Source organism: Hippopotamus amphibius, chromosome 14, assembly GCF_030028045.1.
Source record: "Hippopotamus amphibius kiboko isolate mHipAmp2 chromosome 14, mHipAmp2.hap2, whole genome shotgun sequence".
Taxonomy (NCBI): Eukaryota; Metazoa; Chordata; class Mammalia; order Artiodactyla; family Hippopotamidae; genus Hippopotamus; species Hippopotamus amphibius.
In genome coordinates, this window is record NC_080199.1 from 59,636,595 (window position 1) to 59,657,399 (window position 20,805).

Here is a 20,805-nt window from a genome sequence, read left to right on the forward strand (position 1 = left end):
AAAAAATCCCTCTCTCTTTAAAGTGTTAATTAAAATATGTAAAAAGCATGTGTCCTTGTTTATATCCATTATATCCACAAAATATCTTCAAAGAAATAAATACATAAAATGGTTAAGCATTAACAGAAATGATCATTTCATTATCTGACCTCTTCCTATCCCCCTACCTTATTTTCTGTGTTCAAAAGAGAAAGAGCCAGAAGGTTAAAATTTTAGGCATCAATAGAGGACCTGAATATGTAAGTGCTTCCACCAAGATATACTACTAAAATCCTGATATGAAACTGACTGATATCATTGCCTCTACCTCTACTATAATGGTGGTACTAATGTGATAATAGGCAACATTTTTGGTGGGATGGTTAAGCTTTTTTAAGTTCCTTGAAATTTAAGGCAGTGTGTAAAGTAACCAACTTAGCATTTACTTTAAAATTGTAATTTGAACAAAATATAAAACTGTATAAAAACACACTAACATAGGAAACACTGGTTAGATTATAATTCGTTTTTATTACCTGAAGAAGTACTTCGACTGGGTTCTCCACGTTTTAGCTGATCAATCCTAGATTTTCTCTCTCCTGTGATTTCCAGACTTTTTGTTTTTTCTCTGTCCCTTGAGCCACTATGCAGTACTCTCTTTCGACCACTTTGGTCATCCCCACTTCGATGTGCAGAATCATTGGACGGGGAGCGGAGACGGCCAGATGTATGACTACGATTACTCCGATTGCTGCCAAGGCTGCTACTCCTCTTTTGATCCACTGGCTTGCGATGTGCTGCATCTTCTATAGTAACATGAGGTGCCTCTACCTTTTCCGCTCGTGTTCTGTGGCATTTTCTATGTGAGTCCTCATTGGTAAAAGCTGTATTGGTGGGGTTGGTGGGGGTGGCAGAGGTGGAAATGGTGGTGGTTGATGTGCTGAAGGTGGTGGCAGCATGAGCTGTCGTCGTTGCAGCCAGAGGAGGAGGAGGAGGAGGAAGAGAAGACGGGGAAGGAGTCCTTCCAGGAGTAGCAGCTGTGGCAGCATGCTCTGGTTCTATCACCTCTGCACGGTCAGGCACATCCTCATCAGACCAGTCACTGAACGCTGTGTCTTCTTTCTTTTGAGGATCCTCCATAGTGCCATCCTTATCATTGGACATTTCAACCAATTCCTCTTTGGCGGTCATAGGTGGAGTCCGTGGGCCTCTTTTCTTTTTACTCTGCTGGACTGCTTCTTCATCAGAAATGTCTGAATCACCTTTGGACCTTTTACGCTTTTTTTCAATATTTTTCTTCTTCTGTCCTTTTTTTGGTGAGAATACTTGACCGTCTTCAGATGCTATCTCTGTGTTACCCCTCTCTATTCCAACATCATCTTCTTTCTTTTTCTTAATAGGTTTCTTTTGAATTTTTGCTTTTTTCTTGTTTTCGTCATGAGCTCGATCAGATGTGTCCCGATCTTCAGATGGGTGGTGTCCTATCATGTCCTGTGAACGAGTTCTTGAGCCCTCCGTGATTTCTGTCTGTTCTCTCTGCTTATCTACAGAAGAAACTTTCTCTTTGAATTCTTGCTCTTCATAGCGCCTTGAGCTTTCTTTTCTTTCTGGTTTACGATCTTCCTCTTTCCACCTACCCTGCCTCTCTTCTGTAAGGTGTGATGGACTAAGAGAACGAGATTCTTGAGGTCGAACAACCTGGCTCAAGAGTCTGTGTTTTTCATCTATACAAAAAAGATAAAAGTAACCACACTTTCACCATGTTAGCAATATTAATATTGCACATTACCTGTAAATAATAAACCAATTTCTCCCTTTTCATTTTAAAAGTTTAAAAATAACAATAATTGCAGTAAAAATAAAAATATGGCTTTACTACAACCAGTAGGAAATGACAGTGCCATTATGGTAAAATGACTATATTTCTAACACATACTTTAGTCACAAAGGGAGATATTCAGAGGCAACAGAGCAAGAAAAAATTTTAAATCTTAATTCATTTCCTACTGATGTGAAAGAATGGTCTCAAGGTTACAAATGAATATGACTACAGAAACATGGAAAACAGATTCTGCTTACTTTTATCATCTCCACTGTTGTAGGTGTCACTGTCAGGAGAATGTTCTCGCCGGCGCTTAGGTGACTGGCGAGGGCTAGGACTCCCTTCATTTCTATAGCGCTTCCTACATTGGACAAATGTAATTTATAAAATTACGGGGGATGAAAAAGACATTTACTACATTTTTACTATTACTTCTTACTGTAACTAGGATATATAATTGTAGGATAACACTACTATCAGAGCTATCTATATCATACAAAGGGCATTCGGCATCTTTAATAAAATTTTTCATTTGTTAAAACTTACTATTATGGACTTAAAATACATGGCACCATCTTTTCTTTTTTCCATCACACATGCAGAATCACTCACTGAAATTCACCAGATTTAATTACTGCAAAGTGGTAACATATAGAGCAGAGGAATCAATGTACCCTCTACTGAAACTTATTCATTAGTTTTACCTTTTTATGGTATAGAAATACCTTACGTTGGAAAGCCAAATGAGAAAATCTAGTATTGGCTTTGGAGTCAAAAAAGACTTGAGTTCAACTTATATGTTGAACTTATTATTAATATCATGTTACAACTTATTATGCAACCTTACGTAAATTCCTTGAAGTCATTCTTAGCTTTTTCATCTGAAAATAGGTGAAAAAATGGTAGGCCATCTCATAAAATTGCAATGAGGAATAAATCAGTTATGTCATAAAACCCCGTGCCAGTCATGTTGTGGGTACACTGTAAAAATCGGTTCCTTCTCATCTCTTAGAACTAAATCACCTGCTTGGTGATAAATTAATAAAATAGCTCATATGTTCACTGTATTTCTTGTTCTTCAGCTAATCTTTAAATAACTGGTGATTTATATCTCTGGATACTTAAGTTATTCTAGTGTTTTTCTATATTTTCATTAAATTTTAACCACTTTTTTTTAAACTAACATTGTTTGTTTATAAATACTATGGCCAAAAGTTGAGAAACACTGCAGCACATAAGCACATGTAACTCCCTGACAGCTCATTTATACAGATGAGTAACCAGGTGGAAAAGGAGGCCCCAGATGTAGTATGAAAACTCACAGGCCCAAGCTCGTGCAATTACTTACCCAAAGCTCCTGCCATCATTAGGCAGTCTTTTCCCCATTCTTTGAATCTGGGCTGGCCCAGTGACTTACTATATGACAAGAGGATGTGGTGAAAGTGACGCTGTTCAAGTCTGGAGATTTAGGACTTAAGGGGCCTTGCAGCTTCTGCTTTTGCCTTCTTGGTATGTTTCTACTATTATATGCAAAAGCAGAATTTAGATTATTGGAGGATGAGAGCTCATGTGGATGAGAAAATAAGATGTCCTAAGCAACAGCCAGCACCAACTGCCAGACATGTGAGTGAGGCCATTTTGGGTCACTCAGACCCAGCTGAATGGCCAGACTGACTAGAGAAACAAAGTGATCCTAAGCAAGACCAGCAGAAGAGCCACCCTGCTGAGCTGAACCAAACTGCCAACCCACAGAATCATGACCAAATAAATGGAGGCTGTTTTAAACATCTAACTTCTCATGTGGTTTGATACACAGCAAGAACTAACTGGTAAAAGAAGAAAATTTAAAACATGCAAAAAGAAATTTAATTTCAAGGAAGTATCTGTAGAAACAAAATTAGAGTAAAATAAATACTACAGCAATTCAACAACCTTTTACATAACTGTGGTTAAAGACAAAAGTGGAACTTCCTTGGTGGCACAGTGGATAAGACTCTGCACTCCCAAAGCAGAGGGCCTGGGTTCAATCCCTGGTCAGGGAACTAGATCCCACATGCATGCTGCAACTAAGAATTCCCATGCCACAACTAAGGAGCTGGCTAGCCACAACTAAGGAGCCCACCTGCTGCAACTAAGACCCAGAGCAACCAAAGTAAATAAATAAATATTTAAAAAAAAAAGAAGCAAGCAAAAAACAAAAAAATAAAATAAAAACAAAAGTGCTAAATTCAACTACTAAGATGACAATACAACTGATGAAAACATCAAGATGTTAATCTCATATAACTAGTAATTTTATAGAGCTGCTGACTCCTAAATTTCTGGGGCCCTTGTTAATACCTAGAATGTCTACCCATGAAAAACTAGAAGAAACTTTGGCTACTGTAAACTGAGATCAGAAGCATGTAAGTATAATCAAAGCATAGGACTAAATAATAATTTAAAAAATAACAAAGATTTCAGAATTTTAATCTTAGAAGACAGAGAATTAAAGAGGCCAGAGGAGAGAAGAGAAATAATATGTATTGTGTGCTTACATGTGTTAAAGGTAATATCTGAATTTTATGTTAATGTAAGTTTTTTTGGCTTTGGGGTTTTATTTTGTTTTTTTAATTTGGGGAGAGGGAAGCCAGAGAGTGAACTACAGAAACCTTGGCTGCAGACTGAAGGGAAGGCGAGACCTAATGGAAGAAGCCTCCATTTCTGTGCTACATAGTTTGTCTGTAACCAAAATCCATAATAGCAATGATGAAAAAAGTCTAAAGCAGAGAGTGTATTCACCATGAGGCAAATGAGCTGGAGGTTACAGGCAAAGAAACCGAAGCTATAAAAATTATTTCCAGTTTGTCTTAACAAACTTATACACTCTATTCCAGTTGGTATTAAAAAAAAAAACCAAAACACAAAAAAACTTAATTCCAGTAAGTTTTGTGTCTGTAAAACCTCAAAACGGACCAGAGTCCAGAATTCTCATGACTATAGTGACTGGCTTTACTCTTGTCTAATACTCAACCCAGGGCTATTGAGCTGACAGGTGTAACCCCAGGGTCATCTTAGCCATCATTTGGGGAAAAGCTTTCTGAGTCTAAAACTAATACAGAAGAAAACAGTAGAGATATACCATTCTTGATGCTTTGCTGGAGAATCTGGATATAGTCTCATCAGACTTTCCAGATACCTGAGCAAATAAATTCTTTTTGGTATTAAAAAAGAGAGAGAGAGAGAGAGAAAGGAAAAGAGAAAATGTCGTCAGATATATAAGATAATAAGAACACATCTTTTTATTCCAATAACCTACTATAACTCCACAGTCCAAGAGAGGACACCTCTCTCTCTCTCATGTTCTTCTAGCCATGCAGTGGTTCCAAAATTTCCTCAGTTCTAAGACACTGTGAATGCTTCTGCAGCCGGAGGGTAGTGACTCTAGACTTACACAAAACTCATAAAGGATTATCAGGAATAGCATAAACATGCCTTGGTGGCAAGCCAACTCCATTAACTAGTTACGAAGTGGATATAATGGGATATAAATCCACTGATTCTACCACTTTTAGGATGGATTCCTGTTAAAGACAAGTCTATAGGAGTTGAATAAGCCAATGTGTCATCAAAAATGGCTGTAATCAAACAGTAAACAAGAATTATTAACTATATCGCTTGGATACAGAAACAGTAGAACGAGAAAACTTTTTCCTAGACAATTCAAAAGATGTTCAATGCCAAATGTACATAACAAAAGTGAAACACGGGAAAATGCAGAGAAGAAAAAGAATTAACAGGATATTAGGGGCTGCTGAGAAGCATTAAATGGGACTTTCTGAATTCCTCACTGAAATGTAAAAAACTGGCTCATGATCACTTACTTTGATTTTCTCTCCTCGTGTCCATCTCTTGGATTCCTGTCTTCTCGGATATCTTCCCGCTTTTCTCTGCGGTCCTCTCGTCCTTTGTCTTTGTCTTCCCACTCCCTCTGGCGTTCTCGTTCTTTCTCCCTTTCTCTGGCTCTTTCTCGTTCCCGCTCTCGCTCTCTCTCCCTCTCCCTCTCCCGCTCTCTCTCCCTCTCTCTTTCTTCTCTCTCCCGCTCCCGCTCTTTTTCCCTGTCTCGCTCCCTCTCTCTTTCCCTCTCTCGGTCATGGTCCCGATCCCTTTCTCTTTCCCGGTCTCTCTCTTTCTCTCGCTCTCTCTCCCTCTCTCGTTCCCTAGCACGCTCTCTCTCTAGTTCTCTTTCTTTCTCTCTCTCCCGATCCCTCTCCCGTTCCCTCTCTCTCTCCCGCTCCCGCTCTCTTTCCCGATCTCTTTCCCTAGCCCTTTCATCTCTTCTATCATCCGCTCTGTCTACTCTTCGTTCCTCTCTTCTTTCATCACGCTCAAGCTCGTCATTCCTTCCCTGATGTCGAATTGGTGAGCTTGGTCTTTGATCTACAATGAAAACCAAGTTTTGTCAGTGATTAATTTGACAGATAACCTATTGGTAAGACAGTATGGCAAATCTTACATTTTATCTGTGTATAGGGTCACACTGGCAACAAATATAAATCAGGTACTAAATATAATGACTTTTAATTTAATCATTCAAATAATCACCACTAGATGTTTAAAAATATTTTTTTTCTTAAAGGTTAATTTTTATTTGCCCTCTAACTACCATGTTTTCTGCTCCCCATCAACCCCCCTCCCACCTCCCGCTGATCCACCTTTGATCTTTCTCTGCATGCTCCCTACCCTACCTCCAGCCCACTGCTCCACCCCCACTTTCTGCCATCTCTACCCTTCACCTCTGATCTTCTCTGTCCCCCCAGCAGGACCTGAGAACACTGGTGGCAAAGGATAGGGGCAGCAGGAGGTGTAGAACATAGGAGCTGAAGGAAAAAAAAAATTTCCCTCGTAAGTCACACCTCTAATTTCAGGCCGAAATATATACACATCAAAGTGCAGCTATTATGTGAGGAAAATATGGCAGAACAAAACATCTGTCAATATTTGTTGCTGCAACATCAATTTATCATAAACTAGAATATTAAGGGTACTGATGCTTAGCAATCTTGAAATAATCAAATGTAAAAAGTGTTTATTAGTGATATATATTTATAACTACTATTAGACTAAAAATTTTTTTTAATCATATAACTGATTACTCAGATGAAGAGCTGTTTTCTTAAAATGTTAAATGATAAACCCATAACATGTATATATATAGATAGATAGATAGATTTTAAATACATGGAATCATATAAACACAAACTGAATGCATGCTGCCCAATATGCTCAGTTGAGCAAGAAATTAGTCTGGGATCAAAAAATGTCTAAGAAAATGGCATGAACATTTCCAAAGAGATAGCCATTTCTGAAAGTAGGTCACTGTGCTAGGATCTAGGCTACTGTGATGTCTCTATTTTCATACTACACAGTAATATTTACTAGCTAGTCATAAAAGCCAACAGGTTTGTAAGTGAAATCTCCGACATCAACTTATTAAGCAGAATAATTTTAGGATATTTCTAGGAAAGGGTTCAATCTAATAATTTGAATTTCCTTTCTTATCACAGATGAAAAAGATAAGAATTACCCATATTTACTCTTTAGAGGTTATAGATCAAGATATGAAAGTTCACAGAATTTTAAAGCTAAATCATAATAAAACTAAACCTTGTCCAGCCTCTTTTCCCCTTTTCTTCTTGGAATTTATGGTCAGAAGTTGATTTGTCAAAGTCACAGAGACGGTAGATACTCAGAACATCAGAACCAGAAGTCATTTTCTTAAACCCACTTTTACTTTTGCTGAAACCAATTTAAATTTGAAATGGTTCTACTGTACTATGCTCTAGATTCTTGGAATGCTATATACTCATGTCTTAGACTGTTTGAATTCCTGGGTTGGGGGGGTCATACTAATATCACAATTATTACAAACAACCTGAAACAAATTCAATACTGCAACTTACAGCAATTCACACTTGAAATTCCTGATTACAGCAATGTTAGGGAATAGGCTATTTTACTCAGGCAGGCTTTTTTTTGATAAATAAAAACTCTGTTTTCTCAACCATACTGACAAGGTTCCTTACTTCAAAGAAAATAGAAAGGTACACCACTTTAACACGTCTCAACTATCTTCCCTATCTTTCCCCAAAAATGTGTTCTTCAAAAGCATGCTTCTCTTCATGTATTTCCTTATTTTAATGAATGGCATGCCCATTCATGAAAGCTGGAAATCTTTGAATTTTCCAAGTACCATCAATTTCACTCTCAAAATATTTCTTTATTCTATTTCCTCTTAATCCCTGCAATTAATACTATTAATTTAGGCTTTGATCAACTCTTCTTAGAAGCCCATGTTATCAATGGTCTAACTGGTTGATATCCTTATCTTCAGTCTTTTCCCAGATTCAATACTTTTTCTTTTTTTTTGAGAAAAACTATTTTTTTTCCAGCTGCTTTAGAAAAAAAAAAAGCTGCTTAGAAGCACTTATGATATGCAGTGGAACAGGCAAATAAATCCAAAATTTTTAGCCTGACTTATTAGGCCATTTGCAACGTGGTCTATGGTGTCTCACGCATCCTTTTTCCTAGCTTCTTTCCTTCCCTACCAATTACAGCACACATCGACTCTAACCTCATAATTCTTTACTACTCCAGAGCGTATGTTTCTTTTAGTCCTGTGCATCTGCACATGCTGCACCCTCTCCCTGCAGTGTTTCCTGCACAGTTCCTTCCAGACAACTCCTGTTTATCCTTCAAGCCCTAATTCAGACGTTTCTTCTTTAGGAAGCTTTTCTGGATTGCCGAATTCTGTTTGCATCTTTGTTTTCTCACAGAACTTTATATAGTAGTAGTATTTATCATACTTAATTGTCTATTTGTACCCTAATTAGGCTGTGAAGAACTAACTGGAAGATTTAAATTCCTGAGCACAGAACAAGGTCCTAAGCACATCTCTACCTTCAGCCTCTATCTATCTCCCTTTGCTCACCATACTCCAGTCACAGTGATCTTCTTTCAAACTCTAGGAATGAGCTATTTCTCATCTCAGGGAATTGGAATATAGTCTTTTCTCTGCATGGAATGTTTTTAGCCTCAACACTTGCAATGCTAGCTTTTTCCCATGCATTTATGCCTCTGCATAAATGTCATCTCAAATTTTTCATAAGCACACTATCTAAATAAAGTCCCTCCCATCCTTCAGTTATCTTGATCCTTTGTATGTTTCCTTGATAGCACTCAATAGTCACTTTTCTTTTTTCAAGGGGGATATCTGCCCCTTCATAAAGTTCCACAAGCACAAGTGTTGTACTCCAAAAACCAAGCAAAGTGCATGGGGTACTCAATAAACATTTGTAGAATATATCATTATCAAAAATGTATTTCTATTTTAATCATACAACTGATATTTATTAAAGTAGTTATAGTAAAATAAAAAGAGAATAGGTCTTGTAGTCAGAAAACCTGAGTTTGAATTTTAGCTTTAGAACTTACTTCTCTAACACTGGAAAAATCACTACCCTTCTTCTGTTAGCCCAAATCTCCTAAAATATGAAACTAAGATTCTCATATCATACCTAAACTCACAGATATTGAAAGATAAAAGGGTTTAAAATATACAACCCCTGACTTAATATTATGAAGACTATTAAGTCAGAGAATATATATATAAAGCAACTATCAAAGTTCTTGGTAACTCAATACATATGTGGTTGAACTAAATAAGACTGAAACCAAATGTTACACTGAATTCAGGCATGTGATGAGAAAAACCTGAGGAGGATATGAAACTAGGAAAAAAGAGAAAAATTAGATATAAAAAAAAGCATTACCAGGACACAATCTCTCTTAGATTAAAGAGAGTAAAGATTGGTGAATCGGTGTTTGGGAAGAAATAATTTCAGATATTAACACAGGACATATCAACTCCAGCCTCAACTGTAACTAAGGAAATCATATGCATCATTCAACCCAAATGCATTAGGCTTACCCTAACGAACTCAACTCAAGCAACTCTTATCTTTGTCTCTGGTCTCATCTATACTCCCAAAAGTACCAGGCATCTCATTACTACCCATATCGAGATAAATGCTACCTCTTTAATTCAGCCCACTGTGAAGCATCAATACTCAATTCCCTACTCCATCAAGTCTTGAACTATATTAATCTCAGCATTACAGCAAACCTTACTTTAGTGACCAGGCAAGGTTAGTAAGCCCTTCATAAGGTCATAAAGCTTTTATTCAGTACAGCCCTAATCTGTACTGAATAAAAGTTTGTTAAAGAAAGTACTTATAACCCTTCTTAAATGCCTTCTAGTATCTTGCTTCAAAACTGACTTAAGAAATCATGTTGCAGAGTAACAGAAAATTTTTAGCTTAAGATATACAAAAATTTAAAATTAGCTAAACCAAGTATTACATGTTCTTAGGAAGGAACATGAATAAAACATTTCTGCAAACAACCCCCAACCCTATCTTCATCAGTTTTTTCTTGTTCCTCCCTGGCAGTCCTTACAAGACTGTTTATCACAGCTAGTGAGTGAGTGGCCAGGATACTCAGATGAGAAACTTCATCTCCTGAAATGCCACCCAAACATCTATAGTCTTTAAAACATTGTGAGCTGTTTGGTTAAGGTAAGAGAGATACAGCAAGGCACCTCAACTCTTGCAGTATGCAAGTACCTACTAATTCAGTACCTGCTCTGTTACCAAGTAGGTACTGGGAGCTAGCTATTTATATAACCTCCCTTAAACTAAGTAAAAAAAGGAAGACTATATGAATAAATATAATAGTTAAAAATGAGTCAACAAGCAAAAGTCTTAAAAGATATTTTATGTTACAAAGTAAATTGATAATGGTTAAAAAAAAACAATTCTCCCAATTGATGTTGGTCTCTATTTAATAATATGTCATTTAACAAACCTCTCTCTCTGTTGTCACGACGATCTCTCTCTCCATGTCTTCTCTCAAAGGAAGAATCTCTTGCTTGATCTCTGTTGTCTCTTTCAGGGTATCTGTCTCTTTCAGGATAGCTACTTCGAGTCTCCCAGCTGTCATGGTAGTTGCTACTACTACTGTGACTATCAATCTGAGAACCTCTTGTGCCTCGACTTCCTAAACAAAGGATATTCACACAAATATTTAACACATACACTTTATTCAACAAGTTGTCAGTCACAATCTTTCCTTCTCAAAACATATAAAGATGTGTGGGGTTTTTTTGGTTTGGGTGGGTTTTTTGTATTTGAAAATGTGGTATTCATTGTCGAAAAGGATATTAAATGTTGGATCAGAACACCCAAGGTGGCTAATGACTGACTTGGGTAAGCTAAGTCCCAGTTTTCCCTATGTATAAAAAAGGACATATAACGGAATCATGAAGCAGACTCCTTTCAATTAAGCCAAAAAACAATGAAACAAAAAATAGAAACTATTAATATGTAAATCACAGAAATATCATAAAAATAGTTTAAAATATGGATATATCGCATTGACTACAGTTTATAGTGAAAACATTCCAATACAGAACCAAGGTACTTTGTTGACAGAGGTGGCACCTGAAAATTTTCATTTAAAAAACTGGGAAATGAATGTTCACAGTAGTAACATTTGAGAATGTTCACAGTAGTTACAGCCCCACACTGAAAAGTACCCAAATGTCTTTTTTTTTTTTTCCAAATTTTAAATTCTCTTATTTTGAATGAAAAATCTTTTTTTTTCCTCTTTTACAATATGATATTTTTTTTCTTATTAGTAATGTATATATGGCAATCCCAATCTCCCAGTTCATCCCACCCCAACCCCCCTTGCTTTCCCCACTCGGTGTCCATACGTTTGTTCTCCACATCTGTGTCTCTATTTCTGCCTTGCAAACAGGTTGATTTGTACCATTTTTCTATATTCCACATATATGTTAATATACGATATTTGTTTTTCTCTTTCCGACTCACTTCACTCTGTATGACGGTCTCTAGGTCCATCCATGTCTCTACAAATGTCCAAATGTCTTTCAATGGGTGAATGGCTAAACAAACTGTGGTATATCCAGACCGTGGAATATTACAACAAGGAACAAACTACTGATACAAGCAATAACTTTTGCTGAGTTAAAAAACCAATCTCAACAGGATTCATACAGCAGGATTCTGTTTATGTAACATTTGTGAAATAACAATTATAGGATGATGGACATATCAGTGGTTGCCAGGGGTCAGGGATAGGGGATGAGGATTTGAGTGTGGCCATAAAGGGGTAACACAGGGAGTCTTGTTATGATACAGTTAAGTACCTTGATTGTGGTGATGGTATACAAGGCTACACAGCCACTACAGAAAATAGTATGGCGGTTCCTCAAAAAATTACAGAATTACTATATGATCCAGTAATTCCACTTCTGGGTATAGAGCCAGAGGAATTGAAATCAGATCTGAAAGAGATCTCTTCACTCCCATGTTCACTGCAGTATATTCACAATAGTCAAGACATGGAAGCAACCTAAATACCTTGATAGATAAATGGGAAAAAAATGTTGTTTAAAAAAAAAAATGTGGTATATACATATAATGGATTATTAAGCCTTTAAAAAGAAAGAAATCCTGCCACTTGCAACAACATGGATGAACCTGGAGGATATTATGCTGAAAAGGATAAGTCAGACACAGTAGGGCAAATGCTACATGACACCACTTATATGTGGAATCTAAAATAGTCAGACTCATAGGAACAGAGAGTAGAATGGTGTTGCCAAACGGCTGGGGGGAGGGGGAAACAGGGAGGTATTAGCTGAAGGGTAAAAAGTTTCAGTTGTACCAGATGAGTAAGTCCTAGAGATCTACTGTACAGCATAGTGTCTATAGTTAATAATACTGTATTGGAAACTCAAAAATTTGGTAGGAGGGTAGATCTTATGTTAATAGCCTTCTCATTACACACACACAAATAATAATAAAGAAAGTGAGAGGAAACTTTTACACGCTAATGGCATATATTGTGGTGGTGGTGTCAAGGGTGTATACTTATCTCCAAGCTCATCAAGTATATATTAACTGTGTACAGCTTTTTGTATGTCAATCATACCTCAATAAAGTGGTTTAAAAAAATTGCACAGAGCTACACACACACACACCTCTTACACGTAATAGGTTTTGAGCACTGAAAGAATTATAGCAGAATTCTAAATACTTTAACAGGGGTATTTTAATAATCAAAATATCTGTAAAGAATACTTTAATAATTAAAGACCGGAAAGAAGAAATTTAAAACATTTTTAAAAGACTACAAATGGGCTACATATAACATCTAGGAATGAATAGGTTAAATGTCAGAACAGGTGCTGCTAAGAGAAAATTAGTAAAAAGTTACGTCTGAGGATATAACTCAGAAAATGAAAGAGAGATAGAGATGGAAAATCTGAAAGTTAAGAATCAAGGAAGACACAATGAGAAGATTCAACATATGTCTAACATATGTCTAACTATATGTTATTTAGATGGAAAGGTTGAAAGGATATAATAAGCTATATCATACAAATACTAACCAAAAGAAATCTGTGAGTGGAATAGTATTTTTAGACAAAAAGACACTATTTGGAATAAAGAGGATCATTCTGTAATGATAAAAAGAATAATTTGCCTTATATGTATCTACTAGCAAAGTCATCAAAATATTCAAATCAAAAATTAATCAAATTACACAAATTCAAAATGATAGTGGAAGATTTAACTCACAGAGTTATGTAATCATAGAAAGAGCAGACAAGAAAAAAAGAAAATGTAGATTTGAAAGCATGGTTAACAAATGATCTTAGAGACACACTTTACATACATTGCGACCATTAAAAGCATATGCAGAATACATGAAAACTGACTGATGAGCCACAAAATAAGTCTTAACAACAGCGAATGTCAAGGGACTTCCCTGGTGGTCCAGTGGTAAAGAATCTGCCTTTCAATACAGGGGACACAGGTTTGATCCCTGGTCAGGGAATTAAGACCCCACATGCCTTGGGGCAACTAAGCCCGGCACCTCAACTAGAGAGCCTGAGTGCCACAAACTACAGAGCCCACGCGCCCTGGAGCCTGCGCGCCACAACTAGAGAAGAGAAAACCTGCACACCACAACTAGAGAGAAGACCGTGCCACAACGAAGGATCCCACATACCTCAACAAAGATCCCATGTACTACAACTAAGGCCCAACGGAGTCATAAACAAACAAAAAAACAAAGAAATGCATGCCAAAAAACTGATTTCAGTCTTCTCTGATAACAATTAAAATTGAGGTAGGGGATTTATTTTTAAAAGTATGATCGGAAATTTAAAAGCCTATTTCCCCACAACTTATGAGTCAAAGAAGAAATCATACTAAAATTCAGAAAATGTTTAGAACAGGTAAATATTATCAACCTGTCAAGGAATAGATAACTAATTATGTATACTTAAATTGTTCCAAAGAAGAGAAAAAAAGAAGCAACACTTTCCAACACATTTTCTATGGCTATCATAACTTTGCTCTCCAAACCAAACAAAGAAAATATAAAAAACAAAAGCTATGCGGTGGTATGCTGGAACCGGTTAACAATGGCTCCAAAGAGCCAGCTGTGTGCATCTCTTCCCATTTCCACACTGAGTGACATTAGTAGCTCAAAATCTGCTATGGCAGGAATAATTTATACCATGGAAACTGGCATTACGTACAAGCCAGGGCTTTTTTTCTGAAGAGTACATTGTTAAATATTTACCATCATACCACTGATTATATGCAAATCTCAACTAAAAACCAAGATGCTTGATTCAAAATTAAATTTTAACAAATTTTAGAACGTTTTTAAAAAATGAAATGTGTACTTAGAAATGCAAGAATAATTCTAAATTTTAAAAAATATATTAACATAAGTAACAAGGTAAAAGAGACTGACTATGATTTTCTCAAGATGCAGGAAAACAGTCATGATAGAAGCTGCCAGCTAAGTTTGGAAAATTAGGAGACATCCTTAACACAATAAGGAGCATCTGCTAAAAATCTACAAACACCATGCTTAATGGTGAAATGCCAGCAATGATCCTTTAAAATCTGAAACAAAGCAAAGAAGCCCATTATACCACTTGCAGTCAACAGTACACTGAAACAGCTGCTCAGCAGGTTACTGACAGTAAATAAATACTCAGAAAGGAAGAGCCAAATCTGTCTGTTCCCAGATACAAATGTTTAAAAGAATCTAATTAGATCCACTAAGAAAATACAGGAACATCACAATGTAAGATTAATATAAAAATATTAACTACCATTTTCGTACACCAGCAATAAACAGCAGAAAAAATGTTTTCAAATATATCACGTGGTGCACCTGTACACAGTTATTCACTTAAGCACTATTCAAAAACAAAAAAAGATTAGAACACCTAAACATACAGGATTTGTTAACTTTATGGTATATCCTACAACATACACTATGCACCAAAAGGAGGAGGTGGCTATTTACCAAGTTGACTGATACGGAATGATCTCTACGGTACTTTTTAAAATGAAAACAGCAGGGTATAGAATATATAGCTGAGGTTTTTTTTTAATAAAAAAAATTTTTTTTAATTATATTTTTAAAACCAGAAGAGAAAATGAATAGACATATACATCTGCTTGTTTAGAATATTCTTCAGATGGATACACACAAAACTGGCAAAAGAGAAAACCAGGTCTGGGACAGAAGGGAGGCTTTCACTATACATCCTTTTGTAGCTTTGAAATTCTGAACCATGTGAATGTGTTATTAAAAAGAGAATTTTTTTTAATGTACCATTTACAATAGCAACAAAAATAGAGCATACCCAGGAATAAAACATGTACAAGACCTTAATAGAAAAAGTTATAAATCAATAAATTTAATGTATTTGAAATAAAAATCCAACAGTTTTTCATGAAATTTTTAAAAAACAACTCATTTTTAAAATGTATATGAAAAAGCAAAGGGCCAAGACAACCGTGAAGGAGAAGGTGAGGGGCCTTCATCTTAATATGAGACTATAATAAACCAATGGGCCTATGCAAAGAGTAACAGTGGTCAGAATTCTACAGCAGGGTTCTGAGGGAGGAGAGCCAGTGGCTGGAGGAAGAGAAAGGTCAAAGCTAACTCAGTCCAGGCACTTTGGAGATAGCCAAATCATTTAGGTACGTAGTTACTGATGATGATGGTGGCAGCAAATGCTTTATAGAGAACGATAAGAAAAATGGCTCAAAATCCTGATAGTCTGAGGCAGTTCTCAAGCAAGCACAAGTACTGAAGAATACAAGCACAAGTACTGAAGAATACACAAGTCAGACATTTCTGACACCACCAATTTTGAAGGCCCACCATTTTAATCCCATTTTAATGATCATTTTATTATATATATATTCCTGTTTATTACAAATTACTTCTTTTTGATGCTACTTTTTTGCCTGACAGCAATTTTCTTAGTGTTCCACATTAACCAAGATGGCAGGCATGACTAGACATAATTCAACCACAGGGTCTAAGTCAGGCCCCATTTATCTTCTGCTACTTTAGCTAATAATTCCTATTGGGAATTTACAGGAAGATCACAAATTCAATCAAATTAAAAATGACTTTGACAGAGTGGTAATGAATGTCAGAAATAATATCTTTAGGAAACAAATCCTAGGAGATTTAATAATTTCTATATGAATATACAAGATACAGTTCACTGACAAGTCAAAAATCTTACCCTTTTCAGGTAACTCTGGACCTCTTCCTCTACTTCTGCCCATCCGGTCATTCCTAATCTCACTTCGAGACTCATTTCTGGCATCATTCCTTATTTCAGTGCGAGAACTTTCTTCTCTCAAATGGTTTCTGCCATAACTTCGGGATTCCTCCTGATATGCCTCCTCCTTTCGATGAGCATCTCGACTTTCACGATCCCTGTAGTCGTGGGCATCACGAGTAGACCGAGAATCTCTGGGATCACGGCTCTCTTTGTTTTCTCTGCTGTAATCTCTCATCTCCCTGGAGTCCCGAATGTCTCTGGAGTCTCTTAGTTCCCTTCGGTCTCTAGTATCTCTGGTATCTCTCCGATCCCGAACATCTCGAGGTTCTCTGTCATCTCTGTGGTCTCTAGAAGAGCTCTGATCCTGTTCATACTCTCGTTCTTCTCTTGTGTCCTTTTCTCTATCCCTTTTGCCTCTAGTCTCTGTAATGTAATTTTGGAAATACACTGTAATTCCTTTCACAAAATTTTAGGAAACTAGACGATGTATTTAATACAGAGCTTTAATATTTTTATTACAATCGTAATTCATGTTCTTTACAAAAAATAAAAAGAAAATATGGGCAAATAAAAAAATTAAGGGCAAATAAGAAAATTAAAACTATCCATATTTATTAACACCTGGATTATTTGTCTTATATTGGACAAACTTTGAACATGATCTTGCCACATCAACGTACCCATACTTATAGATCTGAAACAAATGAAACAAGTTGGATCTCCTATCAATGATGGCTTACTTTTCAGAAATTACTTTTAGATCCAGAGGTACAAGTGACTTTAATCATCTCTACCAAGTATTAGGCCAGGCTAGAGCACACATGACCACCTCCAACATACTTAAGCACTTGAGAGTAGCCTACAATTAGTAAGCTGGCTGGCAGAGAGAGAGTTAATCACTTTTTTTTTTTAAGCTATTTAATAGGATCACACTCTTGTCTTTAAAGCCTTTTCTACTTAAGGCATTTTCTAATATTTCATAGAAAAATTTTAAAAATAACTTCAGTTTTTAAAAAAGCTGGAATGAACCTCAATAGTTATTTAATCCAACCTCGTCATTGTATAAATGAAGGCACAGAGGCCCAGAGCATAAATGGTTTAGTCAGCCCCGAACACCAAGGGAATTTGCAAAGATTAGAAACTATTCTTTAGAGATGCCTAGAAAAGTATAAATTGATTATAGCATAAATCTGATATGAACTGAAAGAATTAACAAGAGATCCTCAAAGAACAAACCCTGTACTTTTTATCAGATTCCTTCATAAATTGCTCTTAACACTCTGGAATAGCCCCAAGGTCTGAGGCTATTTTAGCAACTGTAGCAACTTTACGCCTAGGACATTATAAATTTACCTATGTCTAGGTCCATAGATTTTCTCTGCCTAGTATCCACAAGACCCCCTAGATTCTCATTAATAACGTATCTCCCCTGCCAATAACTTTGCCCATATGCCTACATCCATAAATGCCATTTAAGGACAGAAGCACTAGGTAAGAATCTGACATGTCTCCATCTCTTTTTGTGAACATCTATCCCTTCTAGCCCTCCTCCAATACCAACTGTGCCTAGAAATTTGCTCACTTAGTACTAGATTTTCTTATGATGCCCCCAATTGCCTTTACAAATACAACTAGTTATTATATTTTGTTCTTTACCAACCTCACCATCCTTTCACTAAAATTATTATTTCAAAAAAAATAACATCTAAATAGAGAGGAATAAACACGTACTACATCTCTTGTAGGGGAGGTTGGAGAAACATCCTCCTTACAAAGAACCTAAAAATGTATGGTTTATTATTAAAAGGATTCCTCCTATAACATAAACCCCTCTTACCACAAAATGTATTCCTATGAGACTCAACTGCATACTAAACTTCCCCTTCACTAGTGTGTTTAATAAATTATGTTTTGAAATAATAAAGTTTTCATTCAATAAGTAGTCACTAAATATATACTATATTCCCAGTCAACTCTAGTTGTTAACAGAGAGATATAAGAAAATCTTCCCATCTTACCAATGCTCCATAAATACTTCTGTGCTGATCTGGTTCCAAAATCATGTACGCAAGGAATAATTCTCTAAAATAGGGCTCTCTCCAGTCCCTACCTATGCATCCATCATTCCTTAAATAAAATAACTTGATTAATTATTGCTTACACTGCTGATTGAAAGAGAATAAGTTCAACATGTTTCATAGGAGATTGCTGTACGATTCTCACAGAGGCTTTAAAAATGCATATTAAACAGAAATGTGTTGCAAGTAAGCAAGTATTTCCAAGTACTCATTATGTTAAAAACTCAAGAGATGTTAGGAAAAAGACTTGTTAAGTAAAATAAACAAGGACAAGAAGCTTAGGCAAGACGTACAAAAAGAGATGAGAGCTATTAGATTATATTGCCAAGTAATAATGTCTCAGCTTGAAAGGAGTAGCAAATCCAAAGTTAACATAATTCTCAGGGATCTAGAAAGGAAAACTGCTTTGCTTACTTCTTTGTTAAGTTACACCTGGAAAACTGATCACTTGTTTCACACTGACCTTCTGGATATTCCCCCAGCCCTTACCTCTTTGTCAAAATATTTCTGATACGTTCAAATTCTGCTCCCTGATTTGCTGCTTTTCTTTCCTTTACCTCTGTTGTTTTTAAAGAATTAGCTAAGCAATTGGCCTGATGCTCTAAGAATCAGATAGCCCTAAATATCTAGAACTTGAGAGTACTCATGTAAAACACTGTAACTAAAGAAAGCTTCAACTTAGTATAATATAAATGCCCACTTGCATATATTTTGTAGCTTACACTTCCGTGTCCCTAAGTAACTCCTACTGCCCTCAAGGGCTTTCATCCATATGTTACAGAAGACATAACATAACACAGTTCTCTTCTATCCCTTATTCTAACAATAAATCTGAATGTTTAATTTCTTAATAAAGAAAATATCCACATCACAATAGAGTACTTACCTTCCCTCCTTTCATGACGTCGATCATGAGACTGTGAAGTTCGTTCGTGATCATGCCTCCCTTTCTCTCTCATTGGAGAGCGGTGTCTCGGGGGACTCTGCTTTCTCTGAGGAGAAGACAGAGAGTGTGAAGGGTAGGGAGAAGCAGAGCGGCGTAAAGGTGGAGTTACTGTCCTCTGATAAGATGGTGAAGGAGTTCTTTTTCGGCGAGGAGAAGGAGAATGCCTCTGAATAGACGATCCTGACTGTGAGGAAGATGAGTGGTGTCTGGAAGACAGAGGAGAATGATGCTGTGCTGCTGGGGAAGTGGACCTATAGGGAAAAACAACAATAACAAACTGTGTCAGAGCCTTTACTTCCATCCAAAGGAAAATCTTTAAAAACAAACAAACAAAAAAACCTGAATGTAAAAGTTAAAGCTAAAAGTGTGAATAATAATTCCCAGGCAAATTTTAATTCACAATGATGTAGAATCATTAAGTTGATTTTTAAAGATCTGACTAATTTTTTAAGTCAGCTTGAGGCAACAGTTCTAGATGAGACATGCGTTGCCTTTCTCCTGAGCTTCTGGCTTCAAGGCACACTTTCTTCTCCAGGTAACATTCTCCTTGAGCACAGATGATTCTACGTAAAGTATGGAAGTCACTCTTATCAGAGATAACCTCTGACAGTGTGAATAGGTACTTGGAGGAGGGAACCCACAAAAAGCTAAAGAGAAAACACATTAGTAAAATCTAGATAGAAGGTGGCTGTAAGAATGCCTATAATTCAGGGCTGTGGGAGAAGGGAAAATCTATCACCATCTATGCCACCTAAAGTGTGCACTGCCTGGGCTGACATTTAGGATGGGGAAAGAACATTAGGGTTAAAGAAAGGACATACTGTCATACTGTCTTTATCTTAAATAACCTGACTTCACTCTTGGGCAGCACAAACTGAGATTTAGTTCATAAGCCTTGGTTAAACTAAGGCTTCCTCTACTCCCTTCAAATCATCATCTTTGCTGCCAGAGAAATAACTTATAAACTCATAAAGCACATCTGAATCACTGCTATAATCTGTTATGTCCTGGGCTCTGTCTACAATGAATATGCAAAACGTATGTGTGATGGAGAGCTAGAACACACATATCTAGACAATAACTAAAAAGAAACAGGACTAATGTTTAAAAAAACAACATTCCAGGCATCACATACTCGGATAGGTACCATATTTCTCAAAGCAATCATTTTAAGGGCTAGAAGTTTGTTCAAAAAAATTATGAGTTCCTGTCAAAATATTTTAGAATTACCTTCAGT

The 20,805-nt window shown here is 36.4% G+C and overlaps 1 protein-coding gene across 6 annotated transcripts in view; it reads right to left on the reverse strand.

Annotated features, from left to right (window-relative positions):
- ZC3H13 (zinc finger CCCH-type containing 13) overlaps nucleotides 1-20,805 on the reverse strand; it is an 83,706-nt gene that overhangs the window by 10,673 nt on the left and 52,228 nt on the right. For 4 of the 6 annotated variants that reach the window (XM_057707448.1, XM_057707447.1, XM_057707445.1 and 1 more), the window contains exons 9-15: nucleotides 19,509-19,819; nucleotides 16,503-16,967; nucleotides 10,706-10,897; nucleotides 6,577-6,660; nucleotides 5,665-6,220; nucleotides 2,059-2,162; nucleotides 516-1,703 (exon numbers count right to left, since the gene is read on the reverse strand). In XM_057707448.1, coding sequence (XP_057563431.1) covers nucleotides 516-1,703; nucleotides 2,059-2,162; nucleotides 5,665-6,220; nucleotides 6,577-6,660; nucleotides 10,706-10,897; nucleotides 16,503-16,967; nucleotides 19,509-19,819 — 2,900 coding nt within the window. The remainder of the gene's footprint in view (nucleotides 1-515; nucleotides 1,704-2,058; nucleotides 2,163-5,664; nucleotides 6,221-6,576; nucleotides 6,661-10,705; nucleotides 10,898-16,502; nucleotides 16,968-19,508; nucleotides 19,820-20,805) is intronic. The other 2 variants (XM_057707450.1, XM_057707449.1) reach the window with 1 other exon arrangement.